Source organism: Phoxinus phoxinus (genome assembly GCF_949152265.1).
Source record: "Phoxinus phoxinus genome assembly, chromosome: 8".
Lineage (NCBI taxonomy): Eukaryota > Metazoa > Chordata > Actinopteri > Cypriniformes > Leuciscidae > Phoxinus > Phoxinus phoxinus.
Genome location: NC_136883.1, coordinates 25,890,345 through 25,910,514, shown reverse-complemented (window position 1 = coordinate 25,910,514; position 20,170 = coordinate 25,890,345). Strand labels below are relative to the sequence as shown.

The 20,170-nt window shown below is 38.6% G+C and overlaps 1 protein-coding gene across 2 annotated transcripts in view; it reads right to left on the bottom strand.

Moving 5' to 3' along the window:
• Nucleotides 1-20,170, bottom strand: part of tmtc2b (transmembrane O-mannosyltransferase targeting cadherins 2b) — a 111,986-nt gene that overhangs the window by 64,383 nt on the left and 27,433 nt on the right. For both annotated transcript variants that reach the window (XR_013798607.1, XM_079621066.1), the window contains exon 2: nt 775-1,348. Coding sequence is in view for 1 of the 2 variants with exons in the window: in XM_079621066.1 (XP_079477192.1) it covers nt 775-1,348 (574 nt within the window). In the remaining variant the exon portion in view is untranslated. The remainder of the gene's footprint in view (nt 1-774; nt 1,349-20,170) is intronic.

The window sequence follows — 20,170 nt, the reverse complement described above, 5'->3', positions numbered from 1 at the left end:
ACGCACACACACTGACTTCTAATGTTTATGAGCGATTGCTGCGCTAATTACCATTCTCCTGTAAACACAATTCATCCACATCATTAGACGTCATTAAAGGAGCATTCGTTGCGAATTCACTCTGACCGTTAATAAAACAATTTCAGAATGTAAAGCCAGGCTTTTCCGGCCTCACTTGAAAATTTTCCAATTATAAAGGGTTCATTAAAAACAGGAGTTTACAGGGGACTGACTTCACCCGTGTCGGGTTCAGATGAACGATAGTTTGAGAAAGCAGAGCGGGTCATTGAAATTTAAGGAGCCAGTGTTCAGTAAACTCAAAATCAGGGCAGAAAATAGATGCAATAAGGTTACCGAAATGTGATGTGGTGCAGAAACGTTTTCGTGTAATTACAGATCGTCGTGTGCTGCCAAGTGAAAACACAAACATCTCTGGCCAGATGCATGTATGTTAATACACCAAACAAACACCAATTTCCTTTTGATTGCCCTTGGCTAGCATTTTTCTAGTCCATTACGAAGAAGGGGAAAAAAAAAAAACTGTACGGTTTGTTACGGTTCACTCAGTTGAACATACATGCCAAAATGTTTTCCAAATTTTATCCTGATGGAAAGCAAACACTACACGTGAACGTTTATACAAATTACCCACCAGCACACACATGCACTATCCACAGTTTGCCGGGCCACTGCAAGAGTTTAGGAAATCAAATACATGCATTAAAAAAAACAAAAAACAGCTGGTTTTCCAAATGGCAGATAAAGGCTGTTTACCTTCTGGAAGAGAGCGGGAACCTGCTGCAGCTTAAACCTGTGGAAGACAAACACATCGTACATGGCAGCCACAGCCAGTACCGTTACGCCTTGTTCCTTCCACAGCATGCTGAAGGAAGCACATGCTAAGGTGGCCAAAAACCACGTCCAGCTTCGCCTGTGGGCACTCGTCTTCATGGCACAATGGCATATGTAGCAGCGTAGGGCCAGAAGGAAGAAGAGGGCGGCTCCCACGTCGGCCCGACCCACAATGCCCGCCACGGCCTCTGTGTGAATGGGGTGAGCGGCAAAGAGAAGCCCAGCCAGCAGGCTCCAGCAACCCGACCCAAGCAGCAGGCTTGAGAGGCTAGAGAACAGGGCAGTCGTGGCACAGTGTAGAACCACATTGACCAGGTGGTAACCCCAGGGATCTAAGGCACCCAGGGCGTAGTTGAGTCGAAAGGAGAGTGTGCAGAGTGGGCGATAGGACTTATGGCTACCGCTGTGGGTGAGAAGTGTCCCCCAGAAGTCATCGTAGAAGATGTTGATCCAAGGCGTTTCAGGGAGAAGGTCCTGGTTGGTCTTGATAGCACGGCTGTGTGAAAAAAAAAAAAAAGAGTTGGTGATCCAAACAGAGTCAAATGACATTAACAGAATTATTCAAATTTATAGAACTGTCAATTAGTTCACTACAGTGCACGCAAGGACATTGCTTTGAAGAGAGAAGGTTGCGTTGGTCCTCCTCCCACATCACCTGTTATGTTAAGTAAAAATTAAGTAAAAAAGAAAATAAAAATATTAAAAAACAATTTTACAAACGATTTATGTAGTTTTAATTGTAATATGATGTAACTGTTCATAGGGATCATAAAGATCAATAGAAACTGCAAATCAATATGTGAGAATACCTAACATCGATTCTGACATTTATCAAAGTTTAGAAACTGAGGACATGTACCGCACACTTGACCAAAAATAAATAAGGGATAAACAGAAAAACAGGGACTTCCATTTAGCCGTAAGCAAGCGGTACCAAATGTCTGTCAATCAAACTGATCTGACTTTGCCCAAAAGAAACTCAAAGAGAAAGATAAAAAATGCAGAAATGCAAGAAAAGAGCGAGTTGAAGGAGTAATCAGACATTTTCTCCCTCCCTGGGAGAAGGCTTTGGGACTCTAAATGTGTCTGAAGAACGCATCATAAAAGCGTAGAGTTGTGCAGAGAACGGGGGAGGCAGGGCGGGATATGCTCTAGTGGCCATAGACACATACTGTGCCCACGTTGTCTGCCTGTTTTGTGCCGCCCAACAAGACAGAGAGCCCTCAAGGCAAACAAACAACACAAACATGTGTAAACAAAGCAACTAAGCAGTTACGTTATTCCATATGCAGTCATCCGTGCCAAAATCCATGTCATTCAAACCCTAGGCAGTGGTATCTTGCTGTGAAACAAACACCCTCTACCCCCTGTGATCGTGAATACACGGCTGCACACATGAAGATGGTGTTGAACCGTCGAGTGTAATTAGTCTCCTTAGAGAGCGCAAGCAATGACATAAGCTGTAATTAAAACATGCAATGGGAAATACGTGACAAGTGCGATAACGCACCATCTAAGCGACAGAATAATCAGTCTTCCCAGCAATGGTGCCTAGAATGTGTAATTAACACCAAATGGAGACAAAAGGTTTAATGGAAACATGTTTACAAGAGAAAGATATGATGCAAAAAGAGCAATGGATCCCTGGCTGTAGAGCCAAAGTCTTTTTATCATTTGCTACTAGCTAGCACACTTGCACAGTCGCCAGCAGCGAACGCCCGTCTACTCCTCCCCCATGAGAACAGATGGAACTAGGAAAAGTGAGGAGATGTTACAAAAGACTAAACTGCCAAAAATAACTAGTTCAGGACATGCTTCAGCTTCTTTGTAGTCTTGGGGGAAAATTTTGACAAGACGCGTTGAAATTGCGGCCATTACTTTATAAAAGTCCACAAGAAAAACAGATGCATCGAGAACTACATTACTTTACAAAAGTCCACAAGAAAAACAGATGCATCAAGAACTACATTTCTCCGTGAGATAAAGCTCTCCATCATCGGACACATTTCAAATCTATGCCTTGACTTTGATACATTCACTGTCTTGGCAGACTTTCCTGATTTTTTTCTCCCTAAGGTATACCTTCTTTATTTTATTCCAAACCATTCATCAAATTAGATCTTTATTCTTCCAAACAAAGGGATAACACAAGAGCCATTGTGGTTCAATTACACCTCTGAATCAATTGAAAGGAGTAGCCAATTTACTGGATACTTTGGAGAGCAAGAGAAAACAAACTCCATGGCCTGAAGTCTCGACAACCAGCAGCTCAGACAAGACAACAGACTGTGCCAGGGCCAGCAGGCAGGGGCTTCAGAGATCGGCTTTCGCATAAAGTGTGAATCAGAAAGGAACACTTGGAGCTCTAGTGGTGGATTGTAACTGAAGATCAGGAACAACGGAGGCGCTCGGATTGTATGACGAGTACATGAATTCTTGAGCCACTGCCTGATTTGGCTTGACAGCACTCTGAGGAAGTCTGACTCCCTAGAATGATTCTAATTGGTGTTACTGAGACAAATAACATGCAAGTTAATCTCTGGCATGAGTTGATACTTCTTGCCCGTAGAGGATGTAGACAGGGGCAGCTTTATTATATGCAGGAGCATATTCTTACTCTCGACAACTCTCAGGGGACCGGTGGTATCACGCGATCCCGAATCTGGGCACTTTATTTAATCTAGAGTCCAATCAGCATGCTGGGGATACTGTGACCACATCTGTCAAAGCATGTTTGCTTATCACTCTATCCTTGCCGTGACTGGTACGTTGTTACATTTTGGATGACCGCAGCTCTAATGAGAAGTGAAATCCAAAATAAGTCCTGTGTAATCTAGATCCCAGTTCCTTCAGACTGGGAGCAAGATTTAGCTCTGCGGCCATTGGAGGAGCTTAAATGCTGCAGTGTCGATAGCAGGCTGCGACCTCAATGTTTTCAGACAAGTACAGCTTTGCTACATCCAAAACAAAGGCTTATAATTCGCGCCAAAAGCAAAAAAAAAAAACATACAAAGTGTCTAGTCTCTGGAATCAAAAGCGACCAACTACAGTGCAACCATATTCCATGGATTGTCTTTCTTTATGAATCGGACGGATACACGTCTTGACGCATGATTAGCTTAATGCACAGAGTAAATTCACTCTGCCAAAGTGCATGGACGTCAGCAAGTGTTCCTATAACACAAGTCCATCCGGGGTCAATACTTTTTAACTTAAAGCTATCTAAATAACTTATCTTAACATAAAAAATTGTTTCAGATATTCTTCTGAAAGTTTTAGTCAATGTACAATTGTTTTCTATTTGTGCCAGCAAGTGAAAAGCGGGGGAGAAAGACACAGGCAGTAGGGAGATGTGTTTTTCAGTCTGCCAAGTATGTGTCATCACCCGGCTTCAGTGTCTGAAAGGGCCGCAGTCATATTTTGAGAGTGCCTACAGAGAGGCTGTCCGGTCTGTCCACTCTGCTCTCATGCCTGGGCTTTTGTCTATGGTTTCTTCCCATGAGAATGCCTGCAGGTCAATAACAGAATACCTTCCCCTTATGTGGTACTTATGCGAGAAGAGCTCTCTGGGACAACAGCCTTGTTCCTTTGTGTAGTTTCATGAAGAAAAGCTGTATGGGCTATAAAGAGAGGGAAATCAATTAATTTGTCGGAATAAAGGACTGAACTGTTGAGGAAACACCTTCCATGCAGAGTAACTCACAAAGTACAAATGTCTTTCATTCTTTGAGTTATTCATTCATTCATTCACTCTCTCTTTCTTTCATTCATTCTTTCTTTTGGCCAATCTTTAATTTTTTCCTTTGGTCAATCTTTCATGTGTTTTATTCTCAGTCATTCTTTTATTCTTTATCATTCATTTTCATTCTCTCAATTCTTTATTCATTGGACAGGGTACATTGATAATACCATTTATGGACATGTACTGTGCGGATATCAGTTTCTTCAAAGTTTGCTTAGATTTGTTTAACCTTGAAGTACCATGTAAATGGCATAATACATAAAGAGGCTAATCGTTATACAGTATTCTGGCAGGTGGAGCGAAGCCGAGATTATGTTGTTGTTTTGTTATAGTTTATGCGGCGGTCATCTGTGAGTGTCTTCCGTTTTACTTCAATTTGATGTTTGTTTATTGTATCATTAAAAGTTACTTTTAATGTTCGATGGTTCCCGCCTCCTCTTTCCCATATCAAGAAACTTTGTTACAGGTATTATCCAAACACCATGGTTTTTCTTTCTGATTCCATCACTCCACAATGATAATGCCACATGACTTAAAACAAGTTTCACAAGAAGAATGTTTTCCAGTGAAATCATTAATCCTTCAATATCAACCAACACCTGAATGAACAGAATGACATGAATTGTAATTGAACTATAATTAGTCATTAGTAAAATAAATTTAAGATAGAGGAAGTTGGGGATCATGCTCAACAAATGTATGCAAGATCAACCTGAAATAAATGTACGGTATGTGTTTTACCAAGAAGTCACCGCTAGTTACCACATATGCTATTGCAGTGAATACTTCCTATAGTTCCTCAATTGAAGAGCTTTAGATCATGCTTCAAATCATGTCAAAAGGTCTTAACACCATCACAGCTTCCTCAAACCAAATAAAAAACTCTATTTGCATAAATCATTTATAAATGGCAGATTAGGGAGGTGAAAAGACATTTCACCAGGCTAATCTTATAAATGCGGGCATTAGAAATCAATTCATACGCCTGGAAAGAAAAATAAGCTATTGACATTTCAAAGTCACAAAATGCATTCCGTCACCAACTTATGCACGAAAAATGTCAAGGAATGAGTGAGGTACAAAGTGCTCTCTTGAGATATTAACTAATAGAATTGACACTTTGAACTGTTCGTTGTTAAACAACACAAAATCGATACCACGGTAAACTCAATGTATTTCAATATGTCAGTCTGGCAAGTTAGTCAAAATGTCAGCTGGTGTATTATTGAATTAAGGTCAGACAGAGTGGGACTAAAGGCTTTCTTTTGGTGGGCTTCAACAAATAGTGACGCAGACACACACTGAAAGGGTCGGGGGCTCTGCAGTCGGAACAAACCATCTCGGGTCACCATGAAATCAACATGGTCATGGCTGGACATTGTTGATCTAAATGCCACAATAGCCACATTATCTAGATTACAACCATGTCAAAGTAAAAAGAGAATGTTTTTTTCCCCCCTCGTTTTGTTTAAAAAATAGAATATATTATACTTCCAGGCATTATTCAATTTATGACACTTTCAAAAGGTACATTCCACAAACTCTCACCCTTGAACCATTTTCACAAAAAAATATGCACACATCAGCAGCCAATTTAACTTTTTCATGGCCATGAATGAATGAATTGTCCACTAATGGCAAATCAATGAAAGCACCATTTCCATTTAGGCTTTATTGACCAAAAAGAAGGGAAAAACGCACACTCAGCACATGGTTCTGTGAACTCCCACTAAATTAGCATAGTGAAAAAGCAACCACCACATTTCATTATATCATGTCACCCCTCTTGAGAAAAACAGCTTTGACAGGACTCGCCATTTACAATAGTTGTACCATGAGGAGAATATTATGCTGCAATTGAACTTACTAATTACTGTAGATAACTAATAATATATGCATTTCCTAAAATAAAAATATCAGTGCATGCAAGACAACAAAAATAACAGTTCAATCTCAACTTTTCAAAAATCTAAATTAAACGTATATTTTGGTTGAAAAACCAATGTGTTAAAAATAAACTGTTTAAATGAATTACAGAAAAAGGAGGATAAAAAAATAAGAGAAGGAGAAGAGAAAGTAGTCACTCCTTCATCGACTTCCTGTGTGCAGAATATCTTCTGTAAATAGCAGAAAACTATATACGCATGAGCAGCTTTGGCCAAAAGCGATCAGGCAAAATAAGTTACACCCTACACATCTGCTCAGTAACACTTTCATGGATGGTAACAGACTTTCCAGAAGGACTTTTAGTGGAACATCTGTAGGAAGATGCTCTTTTAAACCCAAAAGAAATGTCTGGCCTCTAGGAAAAATAGGAGTATTTTAGAGGTTAGCTATTATCACAAGGAGGCATGAAAGCCAATGAAAGAACATGCCTGTATTTTAGAGTCTCTTAAATCCGAGGGAATACGATAGGACAAACTGCTTCCTCACAGCAAAAACATACCAGCAAGCCCTGTTACTGTCTTGCCTTCCCTCACTTTTGGGTACCTTTCATTGGGGTACATAGCACAATAGTTCGGTACTAAAGGGTGGAGCTAGACTCACTGCAGAACATTGATTGGTTGACAGAGAATCGTCACTACATTACTACTGCACGAGCTACAAGGGGAATGACAACACAAAAGGCGTCATTTTTTAAAATATATTTACATTACATTTAGTAATTTAGCAGACGCTTTTATCCAAAGCGACTTACAACTGAGGACTACAGCAAGCGAGTCAACGTGAAGAGGCAAAAATAACGCAAGAAGTGCTCAAAATACAAAGTTCAGGCATTGCTCAGAGTAGCATAAGCCAAACAAGAGGATTAAAGGAAAAGGTTTTATATTTTATTTATTTTTTATGTTAAGTGCTCACGGAAGAGATGAGTTTTCAGTTGTCTTTTGAATGTAGTTAGGGAATCTGCATTCAGGACGAGGGTAGGTAGATCGTTCCACCAGCATGGAACAGTTGAAACACAATACAGTTGAAACACAATACAGTTTCTTCTTGTGACAAACAGCCACATGCCGAGAAGCAAGAACAAGATCTGTTGTATGTCCTCCATTGTTGTTTACTGTGTCACTTTCTTCTTCGCGAAATAATACACCACGCCTATCAAGTAAGGGTACTATTGGCGGTGGAAACGCAAGCCGGATCAGGGTTTACCATCCCGAATTGTACTGTACTGTCATGTCGTGCTCGGTGGAAACGAGGCATACATATCGTACCTCTGGGGAACCACTTTTTTTTTTTTTAAGGCAGAATAAAGGAGCATCTGCTTGATAAAAGAGAAAGTGACGGAGCTCGTAATAAAACGAGAATCAACATTGGCTTGGCTTTTCAGAGATGGCAAGAACTGAGGCATTTTAAATGTTGTAAAAGCAATACAGAGATTGCATTTTTATTACTTAATGGGTGAATAAGTTATTGAACAAATAAATTGCCATATGTAGCTTTCTAACAGAGACCATCGTAAAGCATTATTTATTGTGAAGGGTCATTTCATTATGGTTGTTGTGTGGCCCTGCTGGAATTAATTTTCAAGGAAGTACAGTGTCTATTAATGTTTTTAACCATGGTTCTATTAACCATAAAGGTTGAAAAACTGCTATATTTTTCCGCATCCTCGTCCTTGTTTTGTTTATATTTCCTGCACATACATTCGCTGGCTTCAGTTGCAGATCACACTATAAATAAATGCATTATCACTTACTTTATTTGTCCTCTGTTTATTTCCATATGACTGCACACTGCATGACGTCTTTTTATCGTTCTTTTGCACATGCAGTTCACATGCTGGTCAGTTGATCTGTTCGCACTGGAATCTGATATTGGCCACATTTTAAAACAACAATAGCTATACAAAAAAAAAAATGGATCAATAAATCTGAATTGAGCACCAAGGCTAGCAGTGTGAACAGTGTACCTTTTAAGGAAATAGGAAAAAGCTCAACTGCTCAAATTGTGACTCGTGCCCAACATGGAAAACCACTAAATGGATTCTTATGGTTTGCACTAGTATTAACAAGAATAAAAACAGAAAAAACATCTGAATTTCTTTCTGAGTTTAAGCAATATCATGCAAGATCTTGCACAAACCATTGTTCACAGAGGTGTGCAAGCTTTGTACTGTATCAGGTAAAATCTTTGGAGCTTAGTTCATTTCCTGGGGATCATAAAGTGGCATGTGCGCCCTCCCGGTCAGCACTTCAGACTGCAAACTAAGCCACCTGTTTGGCATCAGTGTTGACACAAGATACATCTTGCATAAAGGTTACAAATGTGCTGAACAGAGATTTTTCTGAATAGTCATCAAATAGATTGTTAAAACAAATGCACTGTTGAACTACATGAGAGACTCGCACACATGCTGCCGACCTGCAGTTGAAATCTCTTAACTTCTGGGGTTGTTGCAAACGGCACCTGTCCTTAAACCATAGAAAATACAAACAAAAACTCCCACTCCGCACTTTAATATTGGATCACCCACAACCAGTGTTCTTTGAAAACGTATGCCTAATTCGCCAAAGCTACTCATCACTCCAGCTAAACTCCAGTCAAGCCATTCCTTTGAAAATTTAGGTAGCTAGTAACTAACAAAACAGCAGCTAAACTACACTTAAGCCACTAAATAGGTTAAACAAATTAAAATAATTCACATTTGGTGCTATCAATCATTTAAACTAGCTTAAATGAAATTTTAATAGTATAACTTTGTCACAGTTAACATTCAGTTTAAATAACACTAAATAAAATACTTGTATGCAATTATTAGGTTAAATGTGTGTAACAGCAGTAATAGAATACTGTTTTGAAAACAGATGAACTATGTTCACTGCTACTACATATTTGAGTTACTCCCCAACAATGATAACAAACAGTTTTTCAAATTCCTCAGGATAAGCTTTGTCAAATGCTACTTAGCTGCAACAATGGATACAAAATATCATCCATCCCATCTCAATTAGCCTAATCTGCCAAACGTGTCATGCTCTGTGAATCCTCTGGTAAATGAAAGTGCCTTTGTTTTATCCAGAGTTTGACCCAGGTCTGAATACTCAGCCCACTCTCTGGCCACAGTACACAGGCCTCTCAACAGGAGGCTGTTTGTCACGGCTCGAGTCCCTCTGGCCGGAGTGCAATAAATTAGCTGGACTTTGTTCCTGCATGTTTGTGGAGCTTCTTTGTCTTCCCGTGGAGCGAGAGAGTGGGCGGCCTGCTCGCTGTGTTTGAGTGCAAGGCCCATCCTGACCACCGATGGGATGGTTTATCATTCGTGCGGCTCTTGTTGACCCACAGGAGCACGTGGGAAGGAAAATGAGGAGAATGACATTGGATGGATGAGAACCAGCTGAAAGAATGCAGAGAGGAACATGTGGTACAGGGATGGGAATGAATGCAGAGGAGAGAGAGACACACACACACACACACTTGAGATGGGAGCGAATATATTGCGACCACTGAGCAGGCTTTCTTTTCCCTTTTCTTCCTAAGAATTTTCTTTTTTTCCCTTCATTTCTGGACTGGTGTGCCAGCAACATTCTCTGCTGTTGCCTTGTCAGCGGGGTGTCTTGGCTTTCCGGACAGTTTTGTGCAATAGTCTGGCAAATGTCAGAAATGTTCAAAAAGCACATCTGCATTGTAGACAAAAATCATCAGAAATACTTTGAGAAAGGAATGAAATGAATTCATCCGAGTGTCATTTGCATTTTAACTTGGCTTAGCTTCCTCCACTGGAGCGTACAGACTTCTGGTCTACGGACACGTGGCGAATGTTCTGCTGTTGTGGGTTGGAGTGACTGCTTGCATGCGATGCAGTCCGTTTTTTATGAGGCATACCAGCAAACGGGCCGCGCCAGGCCTTGGCATGCTATCGGTTAGCCAAGACTCACTACAGTTAAGAGCACAGCACAACGACCGTGAATGCCAGCAACTCAACCGACCAAATCTGAGCATCTTCAGTAAAATTTTGGCAGCCAAAACCACTTTGCCACCCACACGCGGCTCCCAATGCCTTCAGACCATAATACTTTTTATTTTGGCCTGCTGCATATGGCTATTCCAGATCTTCTCCTCTATCGTGACCCCAAAAACCTTTGTTCATCATAAGTCTGATCTGCTAGGAGGGATACTGATTACCTCGGCCGTTTGGAGGACACCAGGTAATCTATCAACTAGAGGCCACGAACGCAAATCAATCTAGAGGAGGCTGACTACAGCTCAAAGACCTCTAGGGTGATCTGTGATGTGCATGATTTATACTTTTAAAAAATCCTCAAGAATGCATGGTATTTCACAGTTTTGTTGTGGGAAATCAGTAGTCCACAAATGAAAGATAAAAAATAAAACACAAAAAAGCCAAAAAAAAATACACTTGGTGCATGTTCAATTTGGTGTAACAGTTCCTGACAATGCTTGTCAATTCATTTCAAATAAGTGTTTTCAGTGTACTTCCAAAATACAGTGTTAACTTTGACTGCAAATATAGTTAGTTTAGGTCATAGTCTTTTGACTAAAATGCCATAGTTTTAGTCATATTATAGTTATTTGAATTGTTTATGTTTTAGTCGACTAAATACCATAAGATTTTAGTCGACAAAAAAAGACTAAAATCGAACAGTCAGTAAATCAGAAACAAAAATAAAAACAAATAGCCTAAACACAATAGAACAAAAATACAATTGAAATTAACAGTGCTTTAAGTTTGTCATGTACAGTAGGTGTAACAATAGTATTCAGGTAAGAAGTAGTAGCCGGCATACAGAAATTAAATCTAAAACAAAAGTGCATAGCCTTCCCTGTAAAAATCCCTGTTAAAGCTACTAAAGTTACTCATTCAAGAGCAGTGAGTGATTTTCTCTTTTTTCTCGTTCTTTGAATTAACATTAAGTACTCAGATAGAAGAAGATTTAGGCTGCTGTCACTTTAAGAACTAATGCACAGATCCAATGATACACATCCGATTTTCTCCCAACTGTTTACTTTCACTTAAGACATAACCGATTGTTTAAATGAATACTCAGTGTATTTGTCCTTCCAAGCACGAAAATATGTTTTTCATCGTCTTGTGCTTGATTAGTTTAAAATGAGCCAAACACCTGCAAATGCATGATAAACTTTTCCTAGGCCATTGTGCAGTCCTTGCTGTCGAGCCCTATATTGTACTGTTAATTTCTTTGTGTTATTGCATTTCCACATGATTTACAAATGTTCTTGTTTTCCTTTACATCAAATGTGAAAAAATATCTATATGTTTGTTTTTCTCTTTCTCACAGACGTTGATATTTTTATACGTTTAATAAGACATGCAGCATTTGTTAGGCAATGTTTTTTTTAGAAACACTTTTTGTTGCCTACCCTACTTTTAACCCGCAGGGTAGATCAGTACATTACCATTCAAATGAGTGCCTCTACCCTCCCTACCACGCAAAGAGATTTATTGTGATTGAATCCCGTTACAAATATTCCCTCTGTAACATTTTCGTCTTTTTCTATTTATTGACAAAAAGGTCAATTGATTTTCATTTTTGTTTGTCATCAAAAACAGTTTTTTTTATTTAGTTATCTCGTTTTCGACAGCGTTTTTTTTCCCGAACTTTATTCGTCAATGAAATTAACTGCCAAAATAATGAATAATCTTCTTAATTACAATGCAAAATCCCAACAACTCTCTCAATTCACTGATCTGTATAATGATCTCTATATAGATCAGTGTCTCTTTCCCACTGTCCTGCAACCATACAACAATTCCCATTAATGAGCTCGCCTGAGCACAGAGCACACTTCCATGCGTGATTCCACATGTTCCACGTTAATTATAGACAATCATAGAGGATTGTTCATGGTGGCGCACAGTGTGATCTCATTAGAAACAATCACACTGTTATCACAGATGCCTCTTGTTCAGGCACACAAGTTATTAGTTGAACATTAGGGGGCTTGCTCATAATTGAAGGTGCATATGTTGACTGTCTCGTGTGAGTGTCCTGTGAGTGAAATCACAGATGACCCCCAACAGTATACATGAGACCTTGACTTTGACCCCGCCCCCTTCCTGCCACGGAACGCATCATCCTTCCAGCATGTCCAATAATGAATTCTGTGCAAAACATAAGACACAACAGCTGTGTTTCAAAACTTGGTGAGCTGCCTTGCTGCCTACATAGGCATTTTAACAGTCACAGGCAGCAAAAATAGGCTAGAAAAATTCAATAGAATTTTATGATAGCATGCTGCTAAGCCAACAGTGATAATTTAATAAGCATAAAAGCATTACTCACAAATAGTGGGTAATATAATCCAATTTGAATTCCACAGAGCAATTTTTTACCAATAATTTTCGTTATAGAATTAATTTCATTATATAGCTCACTGAGCTCATCGCAGTGCATCAGTTGCAGTTGATATATTATAATAACATATATATGATATATATGCTAATTTTGAAAATGTCTCCTCTTTAAATTATAAATATCCCAAAAAATTTATATATATTTAAAACATTCTACATATTTAAAAATAGAATACATAATTTAAAGGTGATTCTCATTTAAATAAATTATCACAAAGGCTCTTATGTTGAAATATAATTGAATGATGTTAATGATGTTGATTTAATGATGAATTAACTTACATTAAAATATATAATAAAATATTTCCCACTTTTATTATATATTATAATGATGCGTTACAATAATACTAATAATACACTATTATGTTATAGAAGTTGGAAATATAAAAAAAATGACCATAGTTAAATTATTTTTCGTCTTAAGAGTGAAAAACAAGAAGCCCTGATAAAGCTTCCGGAAAACAATCCAAATCGCTTCATTCATTGCAGACTGGCCTCTGACTTTTTAAACAAACTAAGGATTTTCTTAAATTAGTGGCTGGAAGGAAAATGAGGGGTGGAAAAGTTTGCAATAAAATTAAATACAACTAAATCTTTCCCCTTAAGGAGTGACATTAATTCAAGTGTTACCAAAATATACTTAGCGGTGCTATTGCGTGAGACGAAAGAGTCTGGTAATCCCGTAAACATTCTTAAAAGGAACCCAACCAGCCACTTAACTGTTTTTAAATGCTTTGTCTTCCACATGGTGTCAATTTGCATTTTTGTAAAGGAGCTCATTTACGCATTTTAGACTTTATAGTCACAAATTCACAGAAACCACACCACCATCCTGGTAAGCAATTCGGTTTTACAGCCTTTTGATTTCGCAATCGACTTTTCAATCATGTTGGGACCACAAAGGAAAGACATCGGTTCTCCAATAAGTTCAAGCATCGCTAAAATTCAAGCTCGAGTTACCAATTACCACCCAAGACTGATTAATTCTAAATCATTTAAAAAATAGCAAACAGATTTCACTGCTTGGGATGCTTTCAGAAATATTTGGTTCATCATATGGTTTCAATGAATCAGAACCCTAGAGATCTTCAGTGCACGACCGCAGCTGACCACGCCGGGGGGAAACCCATCAGAAAAAAAAGCTAAAATTTCATGCACCCTGCCCTCCTCCTCGCTGCTTGAGATGGAGAAACAGAGGAATACTCCGAGTACAATCCATCAATCAATACCATTCTGAGCCAAATCTCCACCGTCTTCTGGAATCGAATCCAAACAGACAGGCCATAGCGAATACCTCACTTTGAAAGAGGCCAGTGGCACACCACGCACTCGTCATTATAATTGCATTATGCTGTCGTTAATGTGGAAAAAGACCTAATACACAATACATTACTAACTCACAAGGAGCTAAAATACATCCCACAGTTATAGCTAAAATGTGCATGATTGACTTTGCAAAAATTATGATGACAGAAACCATTTGTTTAAAATAAAACTGAGGTATTGGGGAAGTCAGCACTTCAGATGAGGACTTCTTGACAAATCGCTTACTACATTCCTCCAGATGACAGGACGTACGAGCATGAACCTAAAGCTGAAAGTGCGTTACAGAGGTGTTTTCATTTCCTCTGGAAAGAAGCACAAACATTTGTCAGGAAAAGGCCATTTCCCATTGTCAAGTGTGCGTCTTTGAAGTCTTCAAACAAAATGTATTTCCTGATTAGCAACAGCCTTGTGCATGAGAAAAAGAGGCTTTCTGTGTTGCTTATGCTTGGGATTATTTTGATAAAGTTCATAAAAGAGGTCTTTCATAAACATCCTAATCAGTGACTGTTTACACGCACAGATTTTCGTCAATCCGAATTTAAGAGTCGGTGTCAAATCTGTGCAAATAGCAGCACAAGAAATCGCAAAAACATCAAATGTTTCCGCCCATCAGCAATTTTTCACGCAAACAGTTAGTCACACCCCCAAATTCAAGCGATTGATGTCAATGTTGCGCTGGAAGGGATTCTGACCCAAAGAAAAGTTTTTAAATAATCACAGCCATCTGTTTATACTTTTGAGGGAAATCAACCTACAAATGGATTACTTTCATAATTCCAGAAAACTTTCAATACATCCGTTAATATTTCCGTCGATGCAGGCCAGAGAACTAGTAATAAAACTTTTGCACTAATAAAAACTGCATGTTTACAGGACAATGCATTAATTCACATCAGTTAAGTTTGCACGAAATTTATCAAATAATACCTTGGGTGAATTTTACAGATGGGGAAAAGGCAACTACGTCCAAGACGAGACCCCAACGACGCAATACAAGAGAAGGAATTTGCCAACACATCAAACAGTTCTTTGCTTTAACCAGAAAATGACCTTCACATGTATGAGGAATTATGATTGAAACACAAGTCATGGAAAAATATGGAACTAAGTGGTGTATATTATGTTGCAGAACAGCAGATGTGATTATGGCAACCATCTGAAGAAGGTCAGGCTCCTTTCATTCCATATAGCACTGAAAATAAAGCTCCGGGTCTGACCTGCACTAGATGCATCATTATCCACTTCTGTAATCAACTAACATTGGGAAATGAGAAAATGTTCTCCACAACACTGTGTCACAAAATAATGCCAAGAAGTGTGATTCTAAGGAGTTGTCCTCTAAAAGCAAAAGCAAACATATGAGACAACCAGCATAGACAACCAGTCTAAAAATGTGGCTGAACATACTAAATAAGAATGCCAAGAATAGTTTTACCAAGACTATGCAAGTAAAATCTTTTGAAGCATCTACGCGTCTAGGCTTTACAAAGAGGAAGATAAAATACTCATTTCAGACGGCAGACAACTCTGGGATATGAGACAAAACCTTGAGTGTCAATGTCTAAAATTGAAATGCCTGCTTTTCACTGCTCTATCAGGGCAAACGAAAACCAACAAAAGGGAACTAACATTCATAGCATGTCTGAGATGCTTGCTAGTGGTCTATTGTTGGATTGTAGATGGAGAGCAGAAAGATTAGGGGAGGGGGTTGAGGGAGGGTACTCCCAACGTTAAGGACAAAGAACCAGGCTCAGCTCTGCCCAATACACCAACCCTATGAATGGATGACACAAAGAAACAACCGAGGCTCTCAACAGCCGGCCGAGAGTGAGAACGAGGGAGAGGCGGAGAAGGAGAGGCGCTCCTCTGCCCACACTTGAGGGCACGGCAATAGAGGAACAGTGTGAGCTTCGATCATGTGTGGTCCATTACTCAACCAGTAACAGCTTGACTATTCCCCATGCCTACGAGACAACGGAAGCTCCCTCGTGGGTAAATAGGCCTGATAACTAAGAAAAGCCCTGAGAAACAATAGTTAAGCCCATTCATCGTCGCTGAGTTGGCTATTGAATGCTTCGCAATATGCAGGCACTTCAAAATACCTCAGGGGAGAGAAAAACTGTTCCAGGTGGCAACATGGAGAATGGTGAGAGAAAACAGGAATAGTGCAATGACTATCATAGGGCTTGCAAAGCTACACATTTTTACTACTGGTAGTTGACTAGAGTTCTCCAGAAAACTAATAAGCAAGTCAATGTTTACCTTCTGTAAATAACACATTAATACCAGGGTTGTGCGTCTTTCAAAACTGAATTGCGAATGCCTGGTAGATTCCAGTTAATTTCCTTATTTCTAAATAATTCTTTCAATTTCTAATGGATGCACGATATATCGGCCACCATATGGGTATAGGCTGATATATTATCATTTTTAATGTTATCGTTATCGCCCCGATAAGAAAATGTGGTCGATATATTAAAGCCAATACATCATTTATTATTTCCTTCAGCTGAGACACTTCAGATGCCCGCTGTTCACCATGATGGTTTTGAATTGCTTGAAATATGATTGGAATCACTTCAAAAAGGAAAATACTTCTATGCAACATGTGCAATGGAAGTCTGTCATATAGTGTACATACAATTATAATGAGAACATCATTATAATTGTGTGTTTGGGACATGGCTTTAATGGTGAGACTTTTGTTTCTGTAATCAGGCTCTCAAAAATTATAGAAAAATTTGTATTTAGATTTATAAGCCAAAATAATGCTTATCGGCTTTCAAATATGCAGAATTATTGGTTATCGGTATCGGCCAAAATATTCATATCGGTGCATCCCTAATTTCTAATTGAGGTAGTAAACATATTTGAATTTGTCATCCTGAATACAAGCAAAACTATGGAAAAAATATGTCATTCTTACATATCAAGTATTTAATTGAAGAAAGATAGTAAGAAGATAGAGACAGATAACATTTCCCAAAAATGCATTACCTGTGTTGAATTTGTTCGTTCAAAGTCAAGTTATTCAGCCTTTTCAGATTCCAATAAAATGTTCTTTGATGTGTGGCTAATTAAATTCAAATTCTCACTCATGAATCGAATATGAGCCAATTGTTCAATTATGAATTTTGAACAACCCTGGTGAACCCTCCAAACAAAACTCAAATCATCACCAAGGTTACCATACAAAACAAAAGACATGTTAATACACCAGGACACCATATAGCAAGTGCAACCATGTAGATCCATTTGACTAGCCAGTACCAGTACAAGTACGGGAAATCTGAAATGTGGTCCTTTCTGATAGAAGTAATGGCAAATGTAATGTTTTCTTTTTATGTAAGAGAGATCAAAACCAATCTAATCTAAATTAAGAAATGCCTGTCAGAAAGCACTGCTCAAACACGTTAAACTTCTAAAATTACAATGTTTGAGGTCTCTGACTTTTTGGCTGCTCAATGACTACTTCTGCCAAAACTTATTGCATTAAATAATATTATTTTGGGCTTGAAGAGCTTCAAAAGGTGCAAACTCAAGTCAGTTCTCATTTGAGTGAGATTCTGATTAATGCATCTGACTTTTTGTTAAAGTGCAATGTCTTTCTTAAAGTCAAAGCAAGCTAAATAAAACAGAGTCGGAGTCTCAATCGTCTCAGACCAAATATCTACAAACCCGATCAGTGTACGTCAGTCTGTCGCTGCTTTTCCTATCCTGGCCATGCGCAGAACAAGGTCACAAGGCACAACCCAGGAAAACTCCTCTTAAAGAATTAGGGTTAAAGTGTCAGTGCGTGTACATGTCAGCGGCGGAGGATGAAGTGTCATGGAGGAAGGAAGGTGTGAAGGATGGTGACTAAACTAGCTAAACCAACATAAATAGATACACCCAGATCATCAGCCTGTTACCACCACTGACAGAAGACCATGTGCCTGGGGTGTTTACTAGCATGGAGACTATCTTGAGGGCATTTGCTTTGAGTGTGGGAAATACAAGCAGCCTATTCTGCAATAAAATGGTGATGAAAATATGGAAGCAGTAGTGTTTATATTTGCGACCAAAATATTATTCAGACACTTTAACCTGACCATGTTTTTTCTTTAATTGCTAATGCGACCTCTTTACAACCACAGACTGAACAAGCATTCCTTTGTAATTTGTTGACCTAAATTGATAGTATCTAATTGTGTACTTAGATTTAACAGCTGACAACTGACAGCTATTTAACCCAATTCATTTGTGAGACAGTTCAACAGAAGGGATGGCCAAAAACCAGTGAAATATCAATTGTCACATTTTATTACCTTTTTCTAAAATATAACGAATAAACTGTAATAATGTGAGAAATGTTGAAGGTGTCTGAATAAATTTAGGTTTGACTGTGTGTGTGTGTGTGTGTGTGTGTGTGTGTGTGTGTGTTATATATATATATATATATACACAAATATACACACACTCTCTGAACTTAACCAGATTTATCACTCCAGGGATACAAATGTTCAGCACAAAGACAATTAGTGTTGACAGCCCCACCTAACCACTCCACAATCTATTGCTTAAACTGTCTAAACATTAGATTATCTTATCTGAGAGCTCAGGCAAAGAAACGTTTGAGCTGAGCCAAGCTACAGCGAAACATCGTGAAACATTACCTTTTCTTATTAGAGAGCTTAAAGCGCTTGGATAAGAAAGGCTCGTTTAATCTTCTCCGCACTTTATAACTTCAGCAGGAATTGTGTTTAATAAAGAATGCAGATAACCTGCAGAAGAAATGCTCTGATCGGGAATTCATGAACATCTTAAAGGAGGACTGCGATTGGGGGAACATCATTCCATAACATGGTCTGTGAAAAGTTATATAGGATATATTGGTTGATAAAGGCATTCATACAAGTCAAGTAAAAATGTAAGATAGTATATTTATGTACTGAGACATCATGGGAGAAAAGGTCATGTTATTCAAAGGTATAATCTCTAGTTAATAAAAATAACTGGGATGAAAATAAATCAAGTGGTTCACGAAAAACAACAGATGATGCGGAAAAGCTAAAGCTCTGCAATCAGGAAGATCATGAATTAGCCCTAGCTGGGCAATATATCAAATATTATCTCTTTTAACTGAAAAATTCAATATATATATATATATATATATATATACACATATACATATATATATATATATATATATATATATATATGTATACAATTCATTACACACTGATAACACTGGAAAAACGGTTGAAAATAGCCATATGTACACGACACGTCTATGAACGTATTGCTAAAAAGGCTGTATCGCCCAGCCCAAGTGCACACCAATGCCAGTAGTTGACAAAAATGTTCCTAAATTATCTTTAATTCAGGCTAATTGTTCATTGTGGATTCTAATTGCTTGGCAACTGAGAAAGAGGTGTGTTTCTGGGTCAAGCTGCTGAGATTGATGCCTGTTTTTGGGGGGTTGAGTGGGCTTGGCAAAAGAAAAAAAAACCTATTGGTACTTTTTTTGCCCATCCCCCCTCTAGGTTAATCCTCCTTTATAAACACAGGAGTGCAAGAACAACAAATGACACAGTGACCTAGAAAGCACCACCAGAACCGATTCAAAGGCTCTCAGCGGTAAAAGGCTTTCCAGGGTGCCACATGCACAGGCCTTTTAAAGAAGCACTACATCAGTGAAGTGACATCACACCCTCGTGATTATTTTATGAGGAGGAGAGGAAGACAAAGAAGCAAGCTAGTCGAATTTCTCGTTAAATGCCAATGCACAAATTAAACTAACCTATTCTCCAAAAAAATAAAAAAGCATAGCGTGAAAGGATTTTTAGGATATGTTTACACGACAACGATGTACTAAAACCGGAAATGTTTTTCCTTTACGTTTTTTCACGATACAGACGACAGCGTTGACAAAA